The 23,603-nt window shown below is 40.5% G+C and overlaps 1 protein-coding gene across 10 annotated transcripts in view; it reads right to left on the bottom strand.

Moving 5' to 3' along the window:
• Positions 1-23,603, bottom strand: part of DPF3 (double PHD fingers 3) — a 161,732-nt gene that overhangs the window by 56,274 nt on the left and 81,855 nt on the right. For 4 of the 10 annotated variants that reach the window (XR_015287672.1, XR_015287669.1, XM_086891932.1 and 1 more), the window contains exons 4-8: positions 9,620-9,747; positions 5,659-5,754; positions 4,577-4,615; positions 920-998; positions 568-609 (exon numbers count right to left, since the gene is read on the bottom strand). Coding sequence is in view for 6 of the 10 variants with exons in the window: in XM_086891932.1 (XP_086748058.1) it covers positions 568-609; positions 920-998; positions 4,577-4,615; positions 5,659-5,754; positions 9,620-9,747 (384 nt within the window). In the remaining 4 variants the exon portion in view is untranslated. The remainder of the gene's footprint in view (positions 1-567; positions 610-919; positions 999-4,576; positions 4,616-5,658; positions 5,755-9,619; positions 9,748-23,603) is intronic. The other 6 variants (XR_015287670.1, XM_086891934.1, XM_086891937.1 and 3 more) reach the window with 3 other exon arrangements.

Genomic DNA, 23,603 nt, shown 5'->3' with positions numbered 1-23,603 from the left:
TCAATTAGCATTTTTTAGGTTATTGTCTTACAGGCTAGAAGGTACCTGGTAGCGCAAATTACAATTGTATGTACATTCTAGAGTAAGACTTAAGATGGGATGCCTCAAAAATAATCAGGGAAGGTAAGTGCCCTTCACAGAAACGACATAGTGAAGCAAAAAAGAATATCAAAAGAAGAAGGAAGGCATCAAGGACTAGACTGTAAAAAAACCCCAAACCATTTTGTAACAAATATTGGACTCTTCACTCATACTAGGACTCTGGTACCCTCCTTCAATGTTGATGCTTGGCTCGAGTATAATTTTTCTGTTCAGGCAATGCCTTGCTTCACGTGCAGTCCAACTGCAAGATGACAAACAGCAGGGCTGTATTCAAAGGGAATATGTATCAAAACAAAGCATTTGAGATGTTATTTGTTTCTTAAAAGAGCTCAGCTTTTGATGATGCCACAAGTCTACTTTCTAGTGAGGGATAAGACCTTCAGAATTTAGCCCAGTGAGATTTTAAAAGGACTGAAGGGAAGAGAATCACCAAATATATCAAGAGACACAACAAGGGTGAAGTACCTTTATCGGAGATTTTTGAGTTATGCTTTTGTTTGTAACTATCTGAAACAGAGAAAGAAATAGAGGGTGAAACTTACATGGGGGAAAAGAAGACAAAAGGCAGAGAAGCCAGAAAAAGAGAAAGAGAAAGAAAATATAAGAGATGATTTATTAAAGGGCAAAGGAAAGTGGAGTCTTGCCGAGAACTTAATTTTATTTCCTTCATGCAAAAACACCAAGAGCATCAGCAGCAGGTGGCAAACATGCAAGTCAGAGAGCAGCAGAATATTTTGCTGTAATATATGAAGCCCTGAGTGCACTAAGCTGGTTGGACCAGGCTGGAAGCAGAATAAGCTGTCTAGTTGCTACTTACTGTCACAAACATAGGGCTTGTCATGATCATCCTGGGAGGCAGCATCATTCCGTCTCCTGCCACCTCCAGATCCCCGAGCCTGCAAGGACAAGAGGAATGTTAGAATTATTCCGTCACCCCTCAGGTCTCCTTGCGCCCCACACCCTCCTATGAAAGATGTACAGTATAAACTAAAATCCTCTGCTTCCATACAGGTTTCTCAAAGTGGTCTTGACCCTTCATCTCCTAAGATGTGCACTATGTTAATGGGCCTTGTAATGCAATGGAGAACCTCTCCACAGACAGCTCAAACTGTTCATCCATAGCAGTCGGTCACTGCCAGCACATATTCAGTTGAGTATCGTCACACATTCATTTCTGAAGATGTTCAAATACCTTGCTGAACTGAATATGAATGAATGAATAGATGAACAGGTGTTGAAGGATATCTGCAAACATTAAATCAGCCAGAAAACAGGCCCCAAATAAAAGAGAGGTCAAATTATTTCCTTCAGTATTTTCAAAGGGCCATTGTTTGTGTTGTTATGTTTTGTTTTCTAGCTGAAAAGCAATGTTTTGAAATGGCCTTCTGGGACAAAGATACCGTGGCTAATTATAAAAAGCAGTTTTGGTCAGTTAGTGGAAAAGATTAGATAATGTGGCTACTTGCAACAACAGAAATTACCCAGAAAGGTCTCTCTGCAGTTCTGTGTTCCTAAAATGAACCAAACTGGCAGATATAGAAACTGAAAAACTTTGTTTCTCCAGCACAGACTGCTCTGTCTTGAGCTCCAGGGGTGAGAGTGGAATTCAGCATTAAAACTACTTGGTCCTGACCCTTCTCAGCTGAGATGTCAACAAGGGAACAGCTCATATCTGTCCAATACTGGAGTTGTGATGTGGAACTGGGAACTGAGCCAAGGCCTTCAATTCTTTCATGTTCACTAATGTACAGTCTGTAAATGACAATAGTTTTAGACTTGATCTTTGTTTGAGGAAGTGATCACAGGTGGATGACTAAATAGTCCTTTATTAATTCTGCTAGCTACTCTATTCCAGGAAATAAATGGAAGAATTGCTTCTGCTGCTCCTCTTATTAAACTGTTCATATTTGTCACTCTAGACAAGGCCACCTGAGTCAAATCCTGCAAGCCTTTGCATGTGAAAATAAGGAAGGGACAGAGCTTTGTTAGGTAAAGCTGAAGAAGGTGTAGAAATCCTGAGACCACTTGCACCCAGCCATAAAGGGGCCATAGAATCTCCATCCCTCTTCTACGAGCTTGGAACAGAACTAATACTATTAGAATTTTGTTCCACTGGATATCTAAAGAGAAGTAATAAGGAACAGTTTTACACTGGCCTGACAAAGTCTGTCAAAATGGGGATTTATAAAAACTTCACATGTTATTTCCCTGGGATTGCTCAGGTCGAACTCTTAACACAGTCCCAAAGGAAAGCCATGGATTTGCAGCTATCTGGATGGGGTAAATACTATTAAGTATGACAAGGATAAATCTGCCTTCTGCAAAGACCTCTGTGCAGTCCAGCACACATGAGCAAGATTTGTAAGGGTGAACTGAAAAGTGGTTTCACCCTAGAAATGGCCTCAGCAACAATTGTTTGGTGGAAGCTTCTTTACTGACCATATCACATAAAATCATCCTACTAGTCTGCACTATTTTCTCTCTGGCTGCCAGCTCTTTAAACCCCCTCTGGGCAATGAAATCAATCCCAGGCTAGTTCTTTTCTTCCCTCACTACTGCTAAATGTGCCGCAAACTGAATTTCAGTCCATGGTAGCTCGTCCACAACCCTCAAGTCATCAGGGAGTCTTCACATAGACAAGTGATTGGCCCTTGTAAATATTTCTGCTGGTACCCAGATTAGGATCTAATTTCCCTATCTTACCAGCTACATTGGCTTTTCAGAGCTATGAACAAGATGTTAAGTCTTATATTTGTCACTAGTCAGTAGCTCTGACTCTATTCACACACTGGGAACACACCTGTTGAGTTAGAAGGTAGCATTTTTACATAGGTACATTTCAGAATATGATACTAATTTAAGGTTTATTGCTCAGAATTTTGCTAATCTTACAGCCAGCTGTTTCCTTTCAAACTGTCCTCTACAGAAATGCAGGGGCATAGCATTCACGGCATGATCATGTGTCAGATACACTTTTCCATGCAATGAACACAGAGGGGGGGATTTTTCAAGTCAATGACTTTCAATGGGACTTGGTTTCCTAAATGTGCTTGGTGCCTTTGTCCCACGGGATATCCAGCTGATGAGCAGACAATCTGTACAGGTGCAGCTGTGTACATCTCATATCTCCTTGCAACCTACCCTGCCCAGCCCCTACCACATTGCCCCTGTCCAGCAAAGACGCTAAAAATCTCCTGAAAATCTACCTCTCTGGCCTTCAGTGTCCTTCCTATGCTCCCTTGATTTCAGGGCTAGCCTTGAGGGGAAAGGAAACCAAGGAGCTGCCCCAGAGGCACTAAACTGAATGCCCCACACTTGCTGTCTGTGCTTCAGGCTGTTGAATTCAGTCATCCATGGCTGCCTTTATTCTCCTGACAGCATGCAGCAAAGACTACAAGACCTGACATGTGAGGCCTGGACCCATGGCCCAGCAGCCTGGAAGCAGCCCTGAAGCAGCCAGAGAGAGTAGCCAAAAGGACAGATGGAGAGCCCAGGATTAAAAATAAAATCATGCTGTAGGGAAAGGAAGGGGCATGTGCAATTTGGAAAGTCCAGAGCAGTAATTCCGTTGCATTAATCCTGCATTTATGCTGTTAGTCCTTCTCACTCCTCTGAATCCCCAAAGGTCACGCTCCACAGGATCCTGTTTCTTATGCATGTCCTTCTCCTCTTCTGCCCTCTAAAAATACCCTAACCAAGTTCTTCCCAGAGACAAAGAGCTGCCCAGGATTCATGTCCCCTAATTTTAAATCCTTAGCCTCAATTCCCTATAATGGTTCAGGCTAGAAAAGGGCTGCCTTTAGAAAACTGACAAAGCACTTGTGACCAGATGCAATTCAGGCTTACCAGTTTTCAACAGCTAGGTAACCTGGCCCTAATTTTGAAATATTAATTTCTACCACATTTTGCTTTGGTTATTGATGCCATCAAATAAAACTAAAAATTGCTTGAAGTATTTGGCATTATTCAAATTTCTCTTTTTAGCACTGAAAGAAGCCAGGGCACTAGCGGATCAGGAGTTAGTTGCAAGAAAAAAGCAAGCAACCCTGCTGCTCCTATACTTAATAGGGGGCAAGTTCTAGGGCAGAAAATAAAACATAAATGTATGCTTCAAAATGAATGGGACATCTAGTACCCTCCAACTCCTTTCCTTACAGTAACAGAGAAAAACTTCTGTAACATATTCCTGATCAAGGAAGCAAAATCTTGCATGTAACACTAATTTCTGGACTTTACATAGGTCTGGGACATATGAATACACCAAATTTCCTTCTCCTGAGCACTATATCTCTCTTAGATATTCATTCCCTTTCACTCACCCTGACCAGCATGTGCAGTTTACATGAAAGCAACTTATTAGAACAGAGTTGTTAGCCTGGAATATTAGTTGATTGCTATAGTCAAGCTTATGTGCATGTATTGATTCTATCTCCTGGTTTTGGTTACTGGTTCATACAAATTTTCTGAAACTTACATTTTTCTGGAAAATTTTTTTCCAGGTGGGGGTCTTTGGCTAAGAAAGAAAGAAAGAAAGAAACTGGTTCAGGTGATTTTGAGGATAAGGAAGGTGAAATATATACTTATCCAATTATTAAAGTGCTTTGATCTTATATTAAAGGACTTAAGCTCCAAAATAAAGAGGAGCAGAAAACTGAAACAACACAACAACCAAAGAAGAAACCAAAAGAGAGGGTCTGATGCATAAGTACATTGCAAGTATTCAATGTGGTTTCATGTCTCTTATTCAAAAGCTATTATATTCTGCTCATTTGTGAATAGGGCCTAAAATGTGGCCCTTCTTGCTTGACTTCTATGAACACATCAAAAGGTACTTCTAGAGCTCCTGTGCCCCTGCAGCATCCACTGGAGCCAAAGAGAGATGAAAATGCTCAAAACTTCTGAGACTTGTGTTCACGTTTATTTAGATGCCTAGGTCATGGGCCCACAATTGAAAATGTTGATTCCAAGTTTAAAATGTTGGCCTCATTACTTAACTGGTACCCTGATGAATTGTGAAGACATCTTAGGTAAGAGAAGGGACACAGAGTCCCCTAAGGATAAAATATTGCCCTTTTTAAGCAAATGGAAGATTTGCCATGGGCTCAAGAGAGCCAGCGTCAGCCACAAAATGCTACCCTGGAGAAAGCTGCAAAATTTATTAACACAGTTCAAGTTACTTTTATTAATACTTTTTTGGCTGTCATGACTGAATTTGCTGCTTTTCTGTAATTAGTAGATTTTTTTTATGGAGCATTGTAATAGCAGGATGTCATCATAGTTATTACAGCTTACATTACAATTGTAAGTAAAATACTAAAATAAATTTCCCCCAAATTTTTACTTTCAAAATAGTCCTTTTTTTTCCCACAGCAATTCACAAAAAAAAAACTGAAAAAATATTAAAATCTATTACATATGACTGAAAATTACCTCTAGTGTTATCACTATCATATATTCAAGGAAAAATACTTTGCATACATAATACACACAAGAAATATACACTAGAAAGCAGAGGTTTGCTTTCTTCCTTTCCATTCCAGTAAACTCTCCACTTACCCGTCCTCTAGGCCTGTTCTTTCGTTTTGGAATATCTTCTTCCAAGTCTTCTTCCTCATTCACTTCATCTGCATTTTCATCATTTTCTAAAACCCTCTGTGATTGAACAATAAATAGGAATGGTTAGAAGGAAGAAGGAGGACACATACAAGCAACTACTGGTTTTTACCACAGTGGCTGTGGGTTATTATCGTTGATATAAAGCCAAATCAGATCCCAGTACCCTTGCTTCCCTCTACCAAAGTGAAATTTGAACTCTTTTCCACTTTGAGATCTCTAGGGAATTCCTACTAAAAAAAATACTACTGTTATCAGTCACCTATGGTAAAAAGGTTCCTAAGAGAAAATACTGGCATCACTGAGCACCAATGTTCCAAGACAACACAAATATTAGTATGCATAACTGCAGGCCCTGTCTGGGAATTTGTTTGCCTGGGTTTTTTATTTTCATTTGTTGCAATTTAAATTGTTTTGTTTTTTTCTAATGTTGAGAGTACACTTTAGGAATACAAAACCAGTGGTTTTCTCCTTGGTAGTTCCCAATCTTCTTTCTTTAGCAAAAATGGAGAAAATTCCTCCATATATTCCAGAATGGATCTAGAAAATCATGTTTTTCAGGGCTTGCACCACAGGTAAAACTCTAATCTGGAAGCTGGAAGTTTGTTGCATGAGAATGCTGAGGAATTACAGGTCTCATTGAGGTTAAGGGTACCAACAGCAATAATTTGTTCAACTAATTATTTATTAGGAATAATACTTCATTCATACAGCTCACATAACTGTGAGATGCCTGGGCCAGGAAATTTAAATCTTTTAACTTGATCTTTTGAAATGTAACCTCTACAGAACCAAACACAGGCTGGCTGTCCTGCATGGAAACATGCACAAGTCAGACATCACATGGAAAAAGGCCAGACAAATCATCACAACACTAATGTGGGAAGAAGTCCCATTGAAATTCCCTCAACCCTTGGCATGTCTGCTAGAAATACAGAGACTGGCCCCAGCCACTCCTGCCATTTATGGCTCTGTGCCATTTTGCAAGGGACTAATCTAGAATCACTAACTTGCCCTTGCCATGCGAATTTTCATTTAAATTACAGCCACAACGCAGACTCAAATAGTGACATTAAAGCGATAGGAATGTTTTTCAGTTTTACTGTATTTATTCTTTCTCTCTAATTTCTACTTAAAAGATATTTGAGAGTCAGCAGAAGGGGAACATGAGCAAATCAGTTTATTTTTCTCCTTTCCACACACCTCAAGCACCAAATTCTGAATTTGTGGGATAGAATACAACAGAAATTTCACATTTCAAAAAGTCTGTATTTAGAAGACCAGTTACAAAAGTTTATTCTTTTATCAGCTAGATTTATAAGACTAATACTGGTCAGTGCATTACTAACAAGTTGTAGCACATGGCAAGGATCTAGTCTTCTATTTTTGATTATCAGGAAGCTATTAATGAGCTCCAACCATCATGAAATACAATTTTACATAATATTGGAGGTACTAAATACTAAGGGTGTAAAAGTTAAGCAGGTTCCAGTTCTGCATGCATAAAATGTTTCTTCCAAATTCATACAACTGCACACATTAATTGACTCCATCTTAGGACTGAAGTGCTTGAAAAATGTTGTACATGAGGAGACTGTAAGAAATGTAAGAATGTATGTAAGAAAATAAGCAAACTTACTGATATGAGTTTGTATTTTTATATTGTCCCATATCTTAAGTCTTAAAGTATCTCAAAAAACCCCCAACAAAACACGGGCAACCACATCTTATGTGGGACAGAAATAAGCTAATTTACAACAACAATACTACACAAGAGTTAAGAGAAATCACTTTCGTCCTTTAAAATTGAAGCATCAATTTAGGAAAGAGAGATAATATGTAACCAAGTGAATTTGGTGACACTGCCAGAGTAATTCTTTTAATGCCTTTATAGAAGGGGCATAACCTTTCTGCTGCATGGTCAGAAGGCTACTCTAACTCTTCTCCATCCAACAATGGAGACACACATTCAATACTAATTTACTATAGGGTAGAATTGTCAATCCTGTTACATACCAACTGTACAGCAGCTCCCAGTGCCTGCATCTATTTAGCAGGGGGAACCCTTATATCTTTCAGCAGAATAACTTTTCTTTTCCTATAATGTATTTCTAAATCAGTTTCCCAGCCCTATGTACTTTGGTGCAGCCGAGCACCAAGGCATCTTCTCCTGACAGATACTTTGAATTTGGGATGGTGGCAAGTGTCTGGGACTGAGGTGAGAATTAAAATTATGTCTATCCCACCTGCTCACTCTCACCTCCATTGAGGCTGGGCCCTTTGGAGTCACAGCACAGACAAGTATGCAAAGGAACAAAAGAGAGATTTGCATTCTCTTATTTGTCACACCGATAAAGGCACTGATTGTGATTTTGATCTGGTACAGTCTAGCTGCCAGGTGCCAAAGTACACACTGAAAGCTGCATACTAGTGAAGGCTTTGGCAATCATTGTTCTACAGACTGAATCCAGATAAGCTATGCTTGCATAAAATAAAGCAGCAAGACATGCCTTTTGCATCTGCTCTGATGAAACTGGCATCCAGGTGACAGGTCACAGCTACAGCAGTTTAGCTGAAAATCTGTTCTATTTTTTTGCACCCCCCTCCCTGCTCTGCAATGCCTGGATTTATGTCAGTTCCACTATCTCTGAGGTCTCTTTCCTCAGACTGCTGCTGGGGATAATTTGGGAGCTCAGATCACACAGCAACATTCCAAGGCACTTCTCAATTTCCTAAGGATGCTGTACCATGACTTCTTGTGACCTTGGAAGCAGGTGAAAACAGACCTCAGTGAGAGCTCTCAGCTTAACACACCCAGATATACTACTGAAGAAGCAAACACAGAGCAGGGCTCCCTGCCAAGATTTTCCCCAATCCATGAGCATGCTTCCTCTTTGATGGTGCTCATCTACCTGTGCAACTGGGAATGGGAGACCCAATTGTGCTGCCCTCACCTGTGTGAAATTTCTAACAAATAGAGCAGTAAGACTGAACTCCAGGTAAGACAGATTTGATGCCTATGTTTTTCTGTTTCATTTGCCATGGGACTGACCTCTCAAAATTTTACTACTTTTAGGTATAGATGCAATTTTTTGTATCTCTCTCAGAATTACCAAGTTTGACACATTGCTAATAACTCTCACTAAAAATCCCTAAAAAGACTCCTGGCACAATGGTGTTTTAGCATCATGAAAGATGTGCTGCTGTGGGAGAGGTCCACTTTCCTAGTGATTTAAGATGTTTTAAAAGTTACATGGGCTTATGCAAGAACCCTTTATATTAGCTGAATTCCTTCTATAACAGACCTACAATTGTGTATTGGCTTTTAATTGTTGAAGGATGGAATGGAATCTTGACAATTTTCAAACCATAATGCATGTGAAGAGGCAATACTTCTCATACTGCATCACTAATAATAACTGAGATATTTAAGATCACATTTTAAGCTATTTGTTTTTCTTGTATACCTCCAGAAGGCTACCTACTAATAAAAAAATTAGGAAAGACAATGACATGTTTTAGTCTACAACAGCTGTGAATCCAAATTGAAATCCGTGAAACTCATTTTAAATGTGAACCATTAAAATTCAGTTTATAGTTGGGATCCACCTCAGCTTCTCAGTTTTTTATGTACTTATCTCATAGTGCTACAAAATAAATTCCAACACAGGACCTGTGCAGAACACAGTCAAACAACAAAGATTCTTGTGACAAGAGAAGCGTGTGAGATACTGACATCATTTTTAGCATCATAGTGTAGCACAAAGGTTTGATAACATTTTGGCAGTAGAATGACACAACTTATCAGCAGATATACTGCTCTGCCACAAGACAAAAGACTGCTAGACATAGAGACAAATTGTAAAATCCAGCCCTGATGTCAGGGCATGGGGCTCTCCTTTACCTGGATTTCTTGTATAGTGTCTTCCTCTTTAGTGTCTGTTTTTTTCTCTATTCCCTCTCCACGCAGCAAGGCTTCCAGAGTTGTACTTTCTGAGGTGAACCCATCTTTTTTCAGAGGCAGATCAACTTCTGAAAAACAAAACACACTCACTTTGTGTCTCCCCCTAAGAGCTAACAAGAAGGACAGAGATGTCAAGAAGATGATGAGCAAACTTTCAGACTTGTTTCTATCTTGAAGGGGAGCTCTTCAATTTCATTTAACCACTAAGAAACTCCATATATGATTAATTTCTATCCTACTGAAAACCTGGTATCTTTCCATTTGCTGTGCTTGTTTACAGGAAAAAAAGGCTGAATGTATTTTATCAGGAGGAAATAAATGGGATGAAAATCCTTCTCCTTTGTGTAAACTCCCTATGCTTCAAATAAAGAACAAAACTAGGAGTTTTTAAGATACTGAAATAACAAATATAAAGAATCTGATCTACTGAAGAAGAAAAGTAGCGTAATGCAATTTAGCATCTGGCACAGTTTATGTAGCACATCTTCAATCCTCATTCTCCTACACCTGGGCATGTTCCACATGTGGGAAAATAGAGAACTTGTGTGGAGGGCCAATGCTGAGACCTTACGTTGAAAAACAGAGACATGTCTTGAATTTTCCTGCAAAACTGACTAGACAAAATCTCTGTTTGGCTCCAGCTGGTGATACCAGCAAAGAAACACAGTTATGAGGGCAGAATCTTACCCATAAAATGGGAAAACACCTGGTCACTGCAGGAAGAGCCACAGGCTTGCTCAGAAACAGGCTGGGGACAGAGCTCCAAAGACACTGTGGATTTGTGAGGAGGTTTGATGCAACTTGCTGGAGAAGTAAAGGAACAGAGCCTTATTCCCCTTTCAAATGCTGCCACTAGATTATGAGGCAGTGCAGCAGACAGGCAAATACAGCACGTTAACTTTAGCAATATGTTAAAATATACCTGGGCAATAATCCCGTTTTCCTTGTAGACCCTAGCCTCTACCCCAGTCATACAGAGGCTCATTTAGAACAATCCCCTGGCAGGGAAACATCCTGCACATGTCTTTTACCTGACACTGCCAGGTATGGATTCTCAAGTACTCCTTCCTTCTAAAATTAATTCCTTTCTCTAGACCAGTATATTTACAAGTAATGTACAAGAATGATGCTTACAAATCATCATCTAGTGTCCTTAATTCACAGTTCTGTCTACTTATGCTTTAGAACAGTGTTTTGTTCCCCAGTCTGCCTGAAGCTCCCTGCCTTTCTATCACCATGAGCTGTAAATTCTGCAGGGCAGAAATTCATATGTTTTTAAAGTCCCAAATCACTCCTGCAAACCAAATAATGAATGAGCACTTCCACCTGGGACAGTAAAGTATAATCTGTTTCATGGGGGTAGTTGCATCCCAGGAATATCTTTGCTCTATATATGAAAAACTTTAAGTTAGCCAATGATTCAGTGTCCCTGATCAGTACTTCCACAATGTACTTGCTTCAGTCTTCTGAAGTGAGAGAGCATTGCTCAGCCAATAACCACAGAAAATCCAGCAAAAATTCCAGGAAAAGCTATTCTATTCATAGAGGGAAAGGCTGGGTACAAACCATGCAGAAAAACCAAACCACTGGGATTTTAAAGGAAACTCCCAGGACAACCCACACAATGGGATGGGGTCAACTGTGAATTGATCCCCCCTCTCATCACAAGGAGCTCTATTCAATCAGGCCTCTGTTTTCAGCATTAAGCTCTGCATACCCACCCCATTATGGCCCCTTCCCCAACTTCTCCCTGCTTGAGCTATAAAAAAGACAGAAAAGTCAAAAGAGAATCATACAGATTGAATTTCCCTGTATGAACTGCTAGTACCTCCCTCTGGATCCAGACATTTCAATAGAAAGAAGAGATTTTTGACTTGATTTATGTGCAAATCCCAACGCTTGAATCTGAAGTCACTGAGGAACCTCCATAATCATCTCTGGATGTGGGTTTGGCTTGGGTTCAAAGTCCTGTGCTTGGGTGCAAAAGGGCATTTACTCTGTATTTAGAACCTTGAGGGACTGCAAACCCCAGGGGGTCATCATACATTCAGCAAGCAAAGAAGCTTCAAGCAAGCTCAAGGGCATTGGAAACAAACATGTCTTCACTGTGACAAGCTATTCCTGTCTCTGGATACCAATGCATTCAGCAAATGAATGCATTAGAAAAGGAAATGAGCAAGAAAAGGCTGAGGGATAAGTAGAATATATATGAAGGTGGAACTACTACTCATTTGTTCCAGAGATATCAAAAACTAAGTTTGAAAAGAGGAAAAGGTAGGTTTTAAGGTCAAAACAGGCAGCTGTCTTTAATAGGCATGATTGTTCTGTGTGGCACTGCTACTTCCCAACAACAACACTCCAGAAGGACTTCTCATCCAAAACTCTAAGAGCAATTTCTAGTTGCTAAATTTAACATTCCACTGATAAGGCGTTGTAAGGTAATATTTTTATTCACAGTTGATGGGGAGACAGAATCACCAAGAAGTTAAGTTAGTGAGCTGGGCATCCAGTGAAAAGAAACTCAGTGTCTGCCTCCCATTTTTCCCACTAAGCTGACTGCCATCCAACTCCTTCATTTTCTTCTCCACTGCTAGCTTCTGTGAATGCACTTTAATTCCTAAAGAGCTCTAGAAAGTGGGAAAAAGCAGACGCTATCTTATTTGGAATGTAAAGTTTACAGCATAAAAACCTTCTGAGGTCCAAATACAACCCCTTGTGATGAATTCAGTCTTTATAATTAATTCAGTCCTTCCTGGAAGATGGCTAGTCTGTAAAGGGTACAATAATGGAGACAGGAAATTATGTTTCCAAGCCAGTTTTTGAATCCCCACAGATGAAAGTCTTCTAAAATCTAAAAGATAGTTCAGTTAACCTACAGAAATAGTTAAGCACTACCAGGGCTCATTAAATTCATTTCACTAAATCCCTTATTTTCTCTTTCCTATTCAACTATCCATGATTTTCCCACAAAAGCAAGAAAAGTATCTTCTACTCTTATGCCAGCACCCTAAAGAAAACTGAGGAGCCAACTCAAAAACCAAAATGTAGTTTTCATGTGAAAGATCAAGGCTTTCCCCAGTCCATGGGAACTGCTATTTGGAAGTAAGGTGGGGTCCATTCCACTCACTCTCCTGCTTATGAAGGTACCAGCCAGTGCCTGAAGCTTCAAACAAGGCCAGAGGGAGACTCTTCTGGGCTTAAGAAATTAAGCTGCGACCCCATGCTTGCCTCTGCTTTGATATTGCTCATGCCACACTATGCAGTCACCTCACATGCTGCAGAAGAAGCTACGAATGTCTGTCAAGAGAGAAATGCAGAAGAACTTACCTACCCTAACACTGTGTTTCATCCTGAGAGATAAATGCAGTATCTCCTCCAGTTATTCTAAATCTGGCTCTTCTGAAAATACACAGAATAGTCCAGCCCTTTCTGAATTTTGATACACTTTCAGCTCAATGTGTTCCCACCTGATAGAGTTCAACAGTTAAATTATGGTTTGAAAGAAAGAGTGTTTCACTTCATCTATTGCCAGCCCCCTTGTTCTTGCTGGGGAAAATAGAAGTTCTTGACCAAAATTTTTGTAATTTATTTTAATTCCTCTCCTTTCATGGATAAACAGTCACAATCTTTCTTATTACTCTGCTGTGGGAAGTTTTCCATATGGTCCTGACAAACCTCCTGAGATTTTTCTTATTATACACCAGTCTTCCCAAGACAGACTAGTACTGCATCTGGCATTTTCTGATGAAACCACATCCCCCATTTAAACAAATGAATTACAATAGTCTTTAGATTACTCCTCAGGCTGTGTCTTTCAATGGCCAAGTTACTTACTAAGCAGAAGAATTAGGAATCTTGTAATGGGGACAAGAATTTCCTGTAAGGAATACATTCAAACACACAGGTACCATATTAAAACACCCATCCCCCTGCCCATTCCCCAGCCACATTCACATTTCCCCAGAGTGCTCTGTGCACACCTTCCCAGCCATGATTGCTCTCAATAACTTCACATTATGTGCAAATCTTTGTAGTTGGCAAGGTATTCCCACTCTGCAGCTTGTTCATTACTGTATTATACAACACTGGACCAAGCACTAAACCTTGATGCACCAGCTGTAAGCCTTTATCTACAATGAAAGTTCTTTCTTCCATTATCTTTTATTCCAAAAGTTTTGATCTAAGATAATTCTTAGCTTCTCTTTGGAGACATACCAAAGATCTTCAGAAAGTTTAAGAAAATTGTCCTCTCTACCTATGTAAAGAATTGTAAAGAAGTAGTGAGGCATGCTTTTCCTTGATAGGAAAAAATGTTGGTTAGAACCTCCTATATCATCATTTCCCAGGTGCTTTACTGCTTATATGTAATTACTGTTTCAATCAATTTCTCAGATGTTCATGTAGAATTTATGTGTCTTTAAATCTTTGAATCACATCCAAATCCTTTTTAAATATAGGTAATAGCATTTTCTACCCGCTAATTGTTCTAAATTCTTTGTAACTTCTAGTTTGTAACACAAGCTCTTCTTCAAACAATACAATTTCAGAGAACATAATCTTTATTACAAGTAATAACTACCAGTAAAGTCACTATAATTAAAAGCTTACTCTTTTATATGAAAATTTTAAGAAGGTTTGTAGATAAATTTCCTTTTGATTGGTACCACAAGCACAATAGCACATGGTTAATGTAGCAGATACAAGAACTAGGTAGAACTATACAAAATGGAAATGTCAAATGAACAAAAATCATCAATGAAAAATAAAATGCTATTTAAGAATTCTTCCTGTTTTAGTAAACCATCGTATTCTTGGTGTCACAGCTAAATATTGTGCATATATTAAAACTCAAATATGTGTGTGTGCATGTAATTAAAATTTATGTTTCTTAACTTGGCAGAGTCCCTTTCCTCGTGATTAAATTAACATGGTTATTTCTGCTTACCAGCTCAGTGCAGCAACCTTTGTATTTATTAAGGTCCTGAGACTGAAGTGGTAGAATCTGAACAAGAACTCATGCCAGTGTCATTCCTGTATCTGTTTTCTACTGAACTGCTGCCTCCAAAAGAAGCACATTTTCACAAATCCCACAAAATGGTGGGCTTTTTCAAGTTTTGATTTGCCAAAACAGCAAAATAGCTGCAAATTCCTGTCCTTAAGTAAGCTACATTTGGTTTACATCGCATTGAGAGCTAAGCAACTTTTCAGTGTCTCTTCGAAACATAAATTAAAAACAACCATCTCTTTTTCTATACAGTGCAATGTATTTGTTTTACAATGGATCATTTCCATCTCCACAGTAGCAGCTGCCACCCAAACCATCATCTCTGTGCACTCGTAAGCAGCTCCATTTCCAGTTCTAATTGGGAACAGAGATACTTATTGGGTGAGTTCCAGCATGATCTATCACGCCAGAGACAGCTACTATGCAAACCAAAGCAATCCGGCTTCCAAAAACCTTCTTAGACAAACACTGACTTTGCACATAGATTCTTGCGTTTTTGTTTCTTGGTGCCGTTTTCTTGGAACATAAAAAGTGCCAGAGGAAACTATATGTTACAAGTCCATGAAGTGTTGTTTAAGATGGATAAATCCAAGGATATTACCTTAATAACCACTACCTCTTTAAAATCATATAGGTGGTCTAAAAAAGCCACCTAATTCACAGCAAACAGAACTACTGCTGAGTGAATGCAGCCACTAAGCTCATTAAGAGGATGTGGCAGGATGTGTCTGAAAGTGCAGTGCAGTGGCTCAGCAAGCAATTAAATCCCATGACAGTTTAAAATGAGAATCTATCAGTGTCACAAGAGTGTGAAGCCTCAGCATCTCTGCTGTTCCCACCCCCAGCGCTTTATTTATTATGGCGTACTGGGAACATGGGAAGTCAAAAAGATTATAATGAAATATGCCATATAAAAACCAGATTAAGCCTGCTCTTCTTTGGGGAAATATGCAGAGAGAGAAGCTGTCTGTTAGCTGTCGAGTTTGCAAAAGATACCATCTTTTGGGATGGTGCTCTCTGCCAGCAGACAGAGTGCCCCAGGGGAAATGGTGGTGAAAAACCCAGACAAGCAGCATCCATCCATCCATCATACGCTCATCTCCACATCTCCAAGGCACAAATATAGTGTTAGAGTGCAAAGGGTGGGGGCAGGGGGATGGAATCCCTTAAGAAAGACTGGGGAGACAATGCCTTACATGAATAGCTGCATTTTGAAGCTTTTCTGTGTGTGCATGACCAGACTCTCCTTAGCTTGTTTGTTTGCTTCCTTGCTTGTTGTGTTCATGGCCAGTATGGTGCTTGTTAGCACCCTTGGAACTGATACATTCACAGCAGTGACCAGAACCAGGTATGCTAAAGGCAGGGCTCTGCCCCTGTCAGCACAGCTCAGCACAGCACATGGACCTTCAGTCCTTCTGCACATATAGATCTCCAAAACCCTTCTTTCTCTACACATCCTGCTAGCCCAGGGGCAGATGCTCATGGTATTGCAATTGTGATTTGATGCTGATCTTCCGTGGCCCCTGAGACCCCACCCTTTTCTCCCAACACTCCTGCAATCCAGCACCCATCTGCAGCAAACTTGTCACTGACAGCTCTACACATACATGGTCCACAGAACCTCCTGTCAGCCCAGCCATGGGCCTCCCCTGGGACAGATTACTGATAACACAGACTCTCACAATGAGCCCACAAAGCCAAACAAAGGTCCCTGGAGAGTAGTAAACATCCAATTCACCTTATTTTTAATCCAAACTGCAGTATTGCCATGCTCTACTAGAGATTGTAAGGATACTCCAGTAATTCTTTGTCTCTCCCACCAATCCCACTCTGAATCTCATATATATTATTGCACTCTCAAGGTAAACTGGACTGTGGTGAGAACAAGAATCCAACCAGACACAATGATAAACCACTTCTGGAAGCAAGACCACTTGAAAACATGAGAGTATTTATTTCCACAGAAACAAACCATTTTGAATGGGAAAAATAGTTTAGAGGACTCTCTATCCTGTAAAGCTCTGAAATTAATCTTAGAAAATGTTTGAAATTTTAGGCACTACCAAGATTTGCTCTAGGGAGCACAGGGAGACTGGAAAATCCCCATGTCTCCCTAGAACCTACTTATGGAAAGCTGCTAGTCTCATGATGAAGCTGGGGGAGGGCAGAGGGCAGGGGGAGAAAGTGAAGACAGGGGAAGATCTGATATAGGTGGGACAGTTCACTTTCAGTCTTTAGCCTGGGCATAACTGCAGAAATATCGGAGGACAACTTTGAGCTTTAAAACTTGGATTCAGTGGAAAGTTTCTATCAGCCCCTGGTTAAAATATGTCCCAGGAGGCTACGAGACAACAGGAAGGAGAAATAGGGCTGCAGAAAATTGCAGAGGCCCTTAAACATAAGGTTAAGCATTGTTTAGTTTAACACACTATCAAAATGAAGACTTTACAAGCAGCTGTATTTCTCTGGCAGACTAGAATGCCTCTATAAAACCTCTCTCAAAAAAACCCCCAAATCAAAACAGCCCTCTTGTCAGTTGTCTCTTGGAAGTTTTCTACAGATTTATTTCTCAGCACAGATATAAATCATTGTCACATATAATAAGCTGTACCTGCTTCTCAAAGACTGCCAAATTACAGTACCAGGCTAAATGCTGGATCAAGTAACTACCCTTAGGGCTGAAATCATCTCCATTCAGAAGTATTTCCATTCAATAGCATTTTTATAGCACTCATTTGTGTTCTGGTCACTCTTGCATTTGTGCTCTAGATGGGCTCACACTGCACCATGACTTCTGCAGCAACACTGTAGGCACTATCAAGGCACAGAGGCAAGATAACTGCTACAATTTAGAGAAAAATATTAAGTAAAAAAGCCTGTTCCTTTGGGTTTTGTGTTACCCCTAACAGGGCTTCTGGTCTGTTGGGAGTAAAAGAATAACTTGGGCTACCTATCTGTAAATGGTCATATAGAATCACTCACACAGATAGATGACGGGCATTTTGACCCCTCCAAAGCACCATAATGAAATAATTAACCAGACAGTTATCAGCAAACACCACTCCCCCCCTCCCCACAGGTGAGAAAGTCGTGCCCACATTGCACACTCTGCAAAGGGTAACAGGGAGTGGACCTCCACCGCAAGCAACTGCACTGGATGTGACAGAACTGAATAAAAACACTTGTACTGCACACAAACTCATACATAAACCATGTGTAGAGCCAGCCATGCCAACCTTCCTGCAAATTCTGTGAGATTCTGCATAGCTTCTCGTCCTTATCGAGGACAGTGGAGGGATACCTTTAGTAACAGATAAATCTCTGTAATGCAGTTATCTCTCAGCTGCAGTGCACAAGCATCCCAATTAATTCAGTCCAGGCCTAGCAGAGCCGGCACTAAGCCAGAGCTGATAAACCTGCCAAAGCCAATCTGAGTCCTGCAGAGATTCTTGGGAACCTGCTCTGCGCATTCTGCTGCTCCGGACCGAGGGGCTTTTTGTGCTCAGCTCTGCCTGGCTCCGCACGCCTGGGATGTACTCAGTGAGTACTGAACTGCATAAACCAATGGAGAACAGAAAGGCCACAACAAAGTGACAAGGATTTTAGGATGGGATAGGGAGAAACCACCCCAGATGCTGCCTTTGGCATCTCTGCTGTCCCACCAAGTGATGCTGAGCCAAATTCTAACAGAGGCACTCTCTGCTTTTCCATCATCTGTCAAATGGAGATAGTCTTCACCTATCCTCTGGGGTTTGGTAAGGCTTGTTTAATATTCATAGGCATTCAGGCATTCAAATAAAGTGCACCAAAAATGCAAGGTGGTTTTACAGATTCTCACAGAGACAGATTTTAACATATTTTCTTTCCAGCCAAGAAAAACACTGAAAAAGTAGGACTATTTCCACAGATACCAGATTTCAGTGGCCAGTTCACAAATTCCAAAGGACAAAGATAATATTTACACCTATGTTAAGATACATCTGACAGATGAAGCTATATAAGTGAAAAATGTTATTATAAGAAGGAAGGCTTGTAATAGAAAAATGGCGTAAGGTGCTAGTAGGTATCCTTTCAGAAATGGGAAAGAACAAAGCAAATTATCTCTGAGATGCTCAGATCTCTTGCCACAAAGAGGCAAGCAATTTCAAGAGGCCTATAAAGGGTTTAGACAAAAAGGTGAACTCTAGAATTAATAACAGAATGGTAAACAGGAAGATTAATGGCACCAGAGAAAATGCAGATGGTGAAGCCCAGCCTGCAGGCTCAGCAAGCCTCGGAATAGGGAGGGGGAAAAAGGCAAGGTGTAAACAAGGTGACCTTCAAAGCCACGGGAATGCCTGCCAACAGGCCAGCCAGAGGGCATCCCGAGACACAGATGTGCCATCTGGGGTAGGCTGTCTCATGACAACGTCAACAAGATTTGTCTTTTTCAGAATTTGCAGGGAGGCAAAATGGGTAGTAGCAGAAAATACAACCATTCATTCAAAAGTGGCACAATTAAGTGCACAGGTTGGAAAAGGATGCCATCCATTTTGTAAAGAAAATACAAAAGAATTCCCTGAATATCCCCAGTCAGAAAGGTCTTGTGTCCACTTGTAAAGACTGCTTATGCAAGGCGTGGGGGAGGAGAAACTGGTTTTCACCAAACAAATGTTTTCCTTGAGGGTTTATGCTTTAAGTTTATGGTAAGAAGAAAAAAAAAAACAAAAAAACACCTCAGCACATACTGCAAAGCAGCTCTTTAAGCCCATGATGGTATAAATTTTCCCCATCTTGGCATAAGTCTGTTCACTCCAGATGGCACATTTGGGTTGAAAGCAGGTAAAGATTTCTCAGAGATTTCTATGTCCAGTATTTACAGAGTTCCCTTGCTCTGCCTCAGTGCTTAGTTGGTGCTTCTGTATGCCTGGGAGATCTCAGTTCTTTGCCTACAGTAAAAACTGGGAGAGAGAAACCTCCTACCATAGTTCTGCAGGGAGGCCTGGCTCTGTCAGGCCTGATGCTTAGATCATTGTGATCAACCGGGAAAATTAAAAGGTAAATGCAATCACACATTTTTTTAAATGCACTAATCAAACATCACAGTTGGGCAGTGCTAAGGGGAACAATGCTATCTCTACATAAGCCTTCTACAGAATAAGTCAAACATGAACTGTTATGATATCCAGAGGCAAGAATATTAGGGGAAAACTAATAAGCAACAACATTACAGCTCACTGTGGAAAAAAAAGCAGACCCTAGCTATGGGAATCCAGCAGGTAGTGTATTCACACATCTTTTTCCCTTTCAGCCTGGCTCAAAGTACATCACATCTGAGTATTTCAGGCAAAAACTGGCCCATCTGAGTTCATTGCTGAAACTGGCTAATTCAGTGCTAGGTGTGCAAACAGATGTGTCTGAATGTGTTTTCCTCTGATGGGTGGCATACCAATGAAGATATTGCCATGACCTCTGGTTTCACAGTAGGAACCACGGGTCCTGGATGAGGTCAGGCAGCTCATGCAGAGTCTGCACGGCCCAGTGCTGTTGTATCAAGAAGGATTAACCCAAGTGAGCTTAATTGCCAGCAGGAGCTGCCATCATGGCTCTGGGCATCAGTACACATCTGTATCCAGAAAGTCCCATCATGTAGCTATGTTGATTTCTTTTTGTATAGAATAGGAATGGAGAGGTGAAGTACACACCTGAAAAACTAATGTGGCAGTGAGGAAGGAATCAAGAAAACAAGGGAGAAAAACAGCAAGATGGAGGAAAGGTACTATATCCCTTCTCCTTGTCTGCTGCAGCTAACTAGGGCATGCTTGTTCTGAAAACTGCCACAGAAAAGTCTGAAAAATGGAATCTCTGGGCCCTGAATTATGTCTTTTCAATATCTCTCTCCTTTCTCCTCTCTGCTAACAGAGAAACACTGTAAACTCCCAGACCCTGAAAATATATATTTCCACACCTTACAAAATACAGTGAAAATAGATGATAATGGGGTAGAGAGAGAGAGGGAGCCATGCAAGGGGAAAACAAAGTGAAATAGAGAATAGTTGCTCTTCTCTCCTTTCCTTCTGCTCAGCTTTCATTTTCCTTTGTTCATCTAACACTGAGCCAAACTAAGCCAAAAGGAGCTGCCATGCTGGGCTACAAGATTGATGGCTGCAGGCAGACTCCACAGTGAAGAGACGGATGACTGGTCATTTCCCGCGATGCACTGAAAAACATCCATCCTCGCAGCCATGCTGAGTCCATTTGTGCTCCTTTTGAAATGAGAGATAAACACAGGCAGCCAGAGGCACCTGCCTGTCCTTCTCCCTCTGAAGGACACAGCTATAGTCCTCTGGGTTCCTTGAGAAGGTCACTCTGTCCATCCCTGAACATCTGGCTGTGGGATTTGCTAAGTCTCTCTCTCCCCCAGCAATCATCCATCTATTAGAGCACAGCGCAGGTTGGAAGAAAACGGTGAAGAGAATGGTGTGACAACCTCATCAATCTACAGCTACACGCTTGGCTATTTAGTTTTCTTTACACTGTTCCTAAATATTGGGGGGGTTGGGGGGGAGAGAATTGCTATTGGTATGAAGGAGGGAATTGTGGAAATGGCAGTGTGGATTGGAGTAAGTCCTTATGACTATTAAAATGTTGCGCATGTACTAAAGCAGTAGGGAACTAATTAAGATTCAGGATTGAAAGGCAAAACAAAAAAGTTGGATGCACTCTTGTTCCATCTGTAGCACTTGCTGAGAGTTCAGATGTACTTGGGGCATCATCTTTAGCAGAAAGAGGTTAATTTATTTTTTTTTATTTTGCCCGCTCAGATATTAACAGAAAGCTCCCTGGAAGAATATACTGTAAGTATATTTATAGTGCCAGTCCTGGTATAGCAGCTTCAGAGGCACAAAGCACTTAATCCTGAGTCCTTTCTATTCAGTTAATAGTGTCTTTGTTGCTGATCCTGTCCTGGTGTCTAGCGCTGCTCACACATACAGCCTCTGTGTTTCCAGTTCTCCTGCCGTGCTGCTACCTCACTTAGGCAATGAGCATTACATGGCAGATGTATCCATAGCATCACTTACAAATTAGCATCACCGCAGAAATTCCTGTAACCACGAACCTCACTTTGTCAGAGTAGCACATATCTGAAACTGTGTCATTTACAGACATTGCACCAAGGAAATCATGAGAAGATAAAAGCATTCACCATCCCTCAAAAACACAAAGAAATGATTCACTTGCTTCAAATGTTCATATGTAGTTTTAGCACTCTATCTGAGCCAGCTTTGAAAATTTGTCTTTTATTACCATCATGCAATGCTGTTTACTTTAGGCCAAAAACAAAAGGATTTTCACTACAGCTCTTTAGGACATGCATAGGATATTAATCATGACCATATGTTTTCCTAAGACATAAACCCCATACTTGCCAAGGGCAATCACATGCATTCAGAAGGACATAATTTCCATCAAGAGGGGTAAAGTTTTCATCCTTTCTCCTACATCAAGAACCATAGCTTAAGCTGATGGAAATTGCTGCTTGCTGTTGTCTTCATCAGAACTACCTACCTGCAACAGCTTAGGTTCCAGGCCTAAATTACCTGGCTTGTTTAAGGGGAACCATGCTCCTACGTGAGATCTGTGGTCCAGAGGACATTGCACATAAAAGCCACATTCACCTATTCCAATGTATTGCATCAAACCTCCTTCATTACTGGGAGTGGGAGTTCATTACTGGGAAGGGATGCTGTACCAAACACCAATAGTGTCAGAATCCTGAAGAATAAAACACCTGTAATAAACTATTAGTCAATCAAATGCAAAATGTGGGGAATATTGAAATTAATAATAATCTAGTAAAAATATACTTAATATCTCTTGGGTACGAGATGGTTATGAGGCTGTAAAATGTTCACTACAGAGAATGGGAATGAAGAATGGAAACTTCCACCAGGGAAGGTTGGTAGGAGGTACAGGGATGTGGGAGGGGAAGTCATCATACTCTCTCCATTCTACTCTCAGTAATTCTATAAAGCTTGGATTGTAAGAGTTGAAACTGAACGTTATATTAACATTGATTGCTCATTCTGTTGTATTATGCACCAGGAAAATAACACCTGCTATAAATATTAAAATATTTCATGCTACAAATCAATTTAATTTGCTATGTGTCAGGAGAACAATAAAATTTAATAAATAGGGTTTTTTAAGCCATATTTTATGTTATTATATTCCATAATATCTTTGCTGGTTTTTGTTAACATTTTCTTCTATAAAGCAGCACATAGGTTCTACCATACTGTTGACCTAGTAGGCCAGTCACTTCCCTGGGATCTGTGCAGGATGCTGAGTACCAAACCTGCAAGTCTGGTCCAACCCAGTACTTTACATGTAGATTTAACTTTAAGCATGTGGCAAGTCCCATTAATTCCTAAAAGATCACTCATGTTCTTAAAGCCCAGGCTCAGGTGCTTTCCTTTGCTGGGGTTAGACAGCTTGGCATCTTATGAGACTAAACCCTGGGGCCTTGATCCTATAAACCCTTTTTCATGTGATTACCAGAGAATTCCCAGAATTACTCATATGAACAGAAAAAACAGATGCAATGAATTACATTAAAAATACCCATTTCCTAGGATCTTGTGTACAGTATTTGCATTTGAACAGTACCTGTGCCCCACAAAAACCCTTTTGACAACGTGGTTTATTCTTTTTCAGGCATTTTTACTGGTTATACTTAGAAAAGGGGCAGTAGGTTTGCCAGGAAAGCTGTTCAGGTTCAGTTCTAGCTCTAAGATTCCAACAGGGCATACAGCTTCCTGTCTGCCCCTCCCCATACTGGAGAGCTGGTGATTTGTGCCTTAAGGGAAATGGATCTGACAGGTTCCAGCACTTCCCCAGGTGCCATCCCCTGGTGTTTCTCCAGTAGTTTCCATAGCC

This window comes from Cyanistes caeruleus, chromosome 6, assembly GCF_971803275.1.
Source record: "Cyanistes caeruleus chromosome 6, bCyaCae1.hap1.1, whole genome shotgun sequence".
In the NCBI taxonomy this organism is placed as follows: Eukaryota; Metazoa; Chordata; class Aves; order Passeriformes; family Paridae; genus Cyanistes; species Cyanistes caeruleus.
Note: the sequence above shows the minus strand (reverse complement) of the source record. Positions and strands in the feature narration are given on the sequence as shown.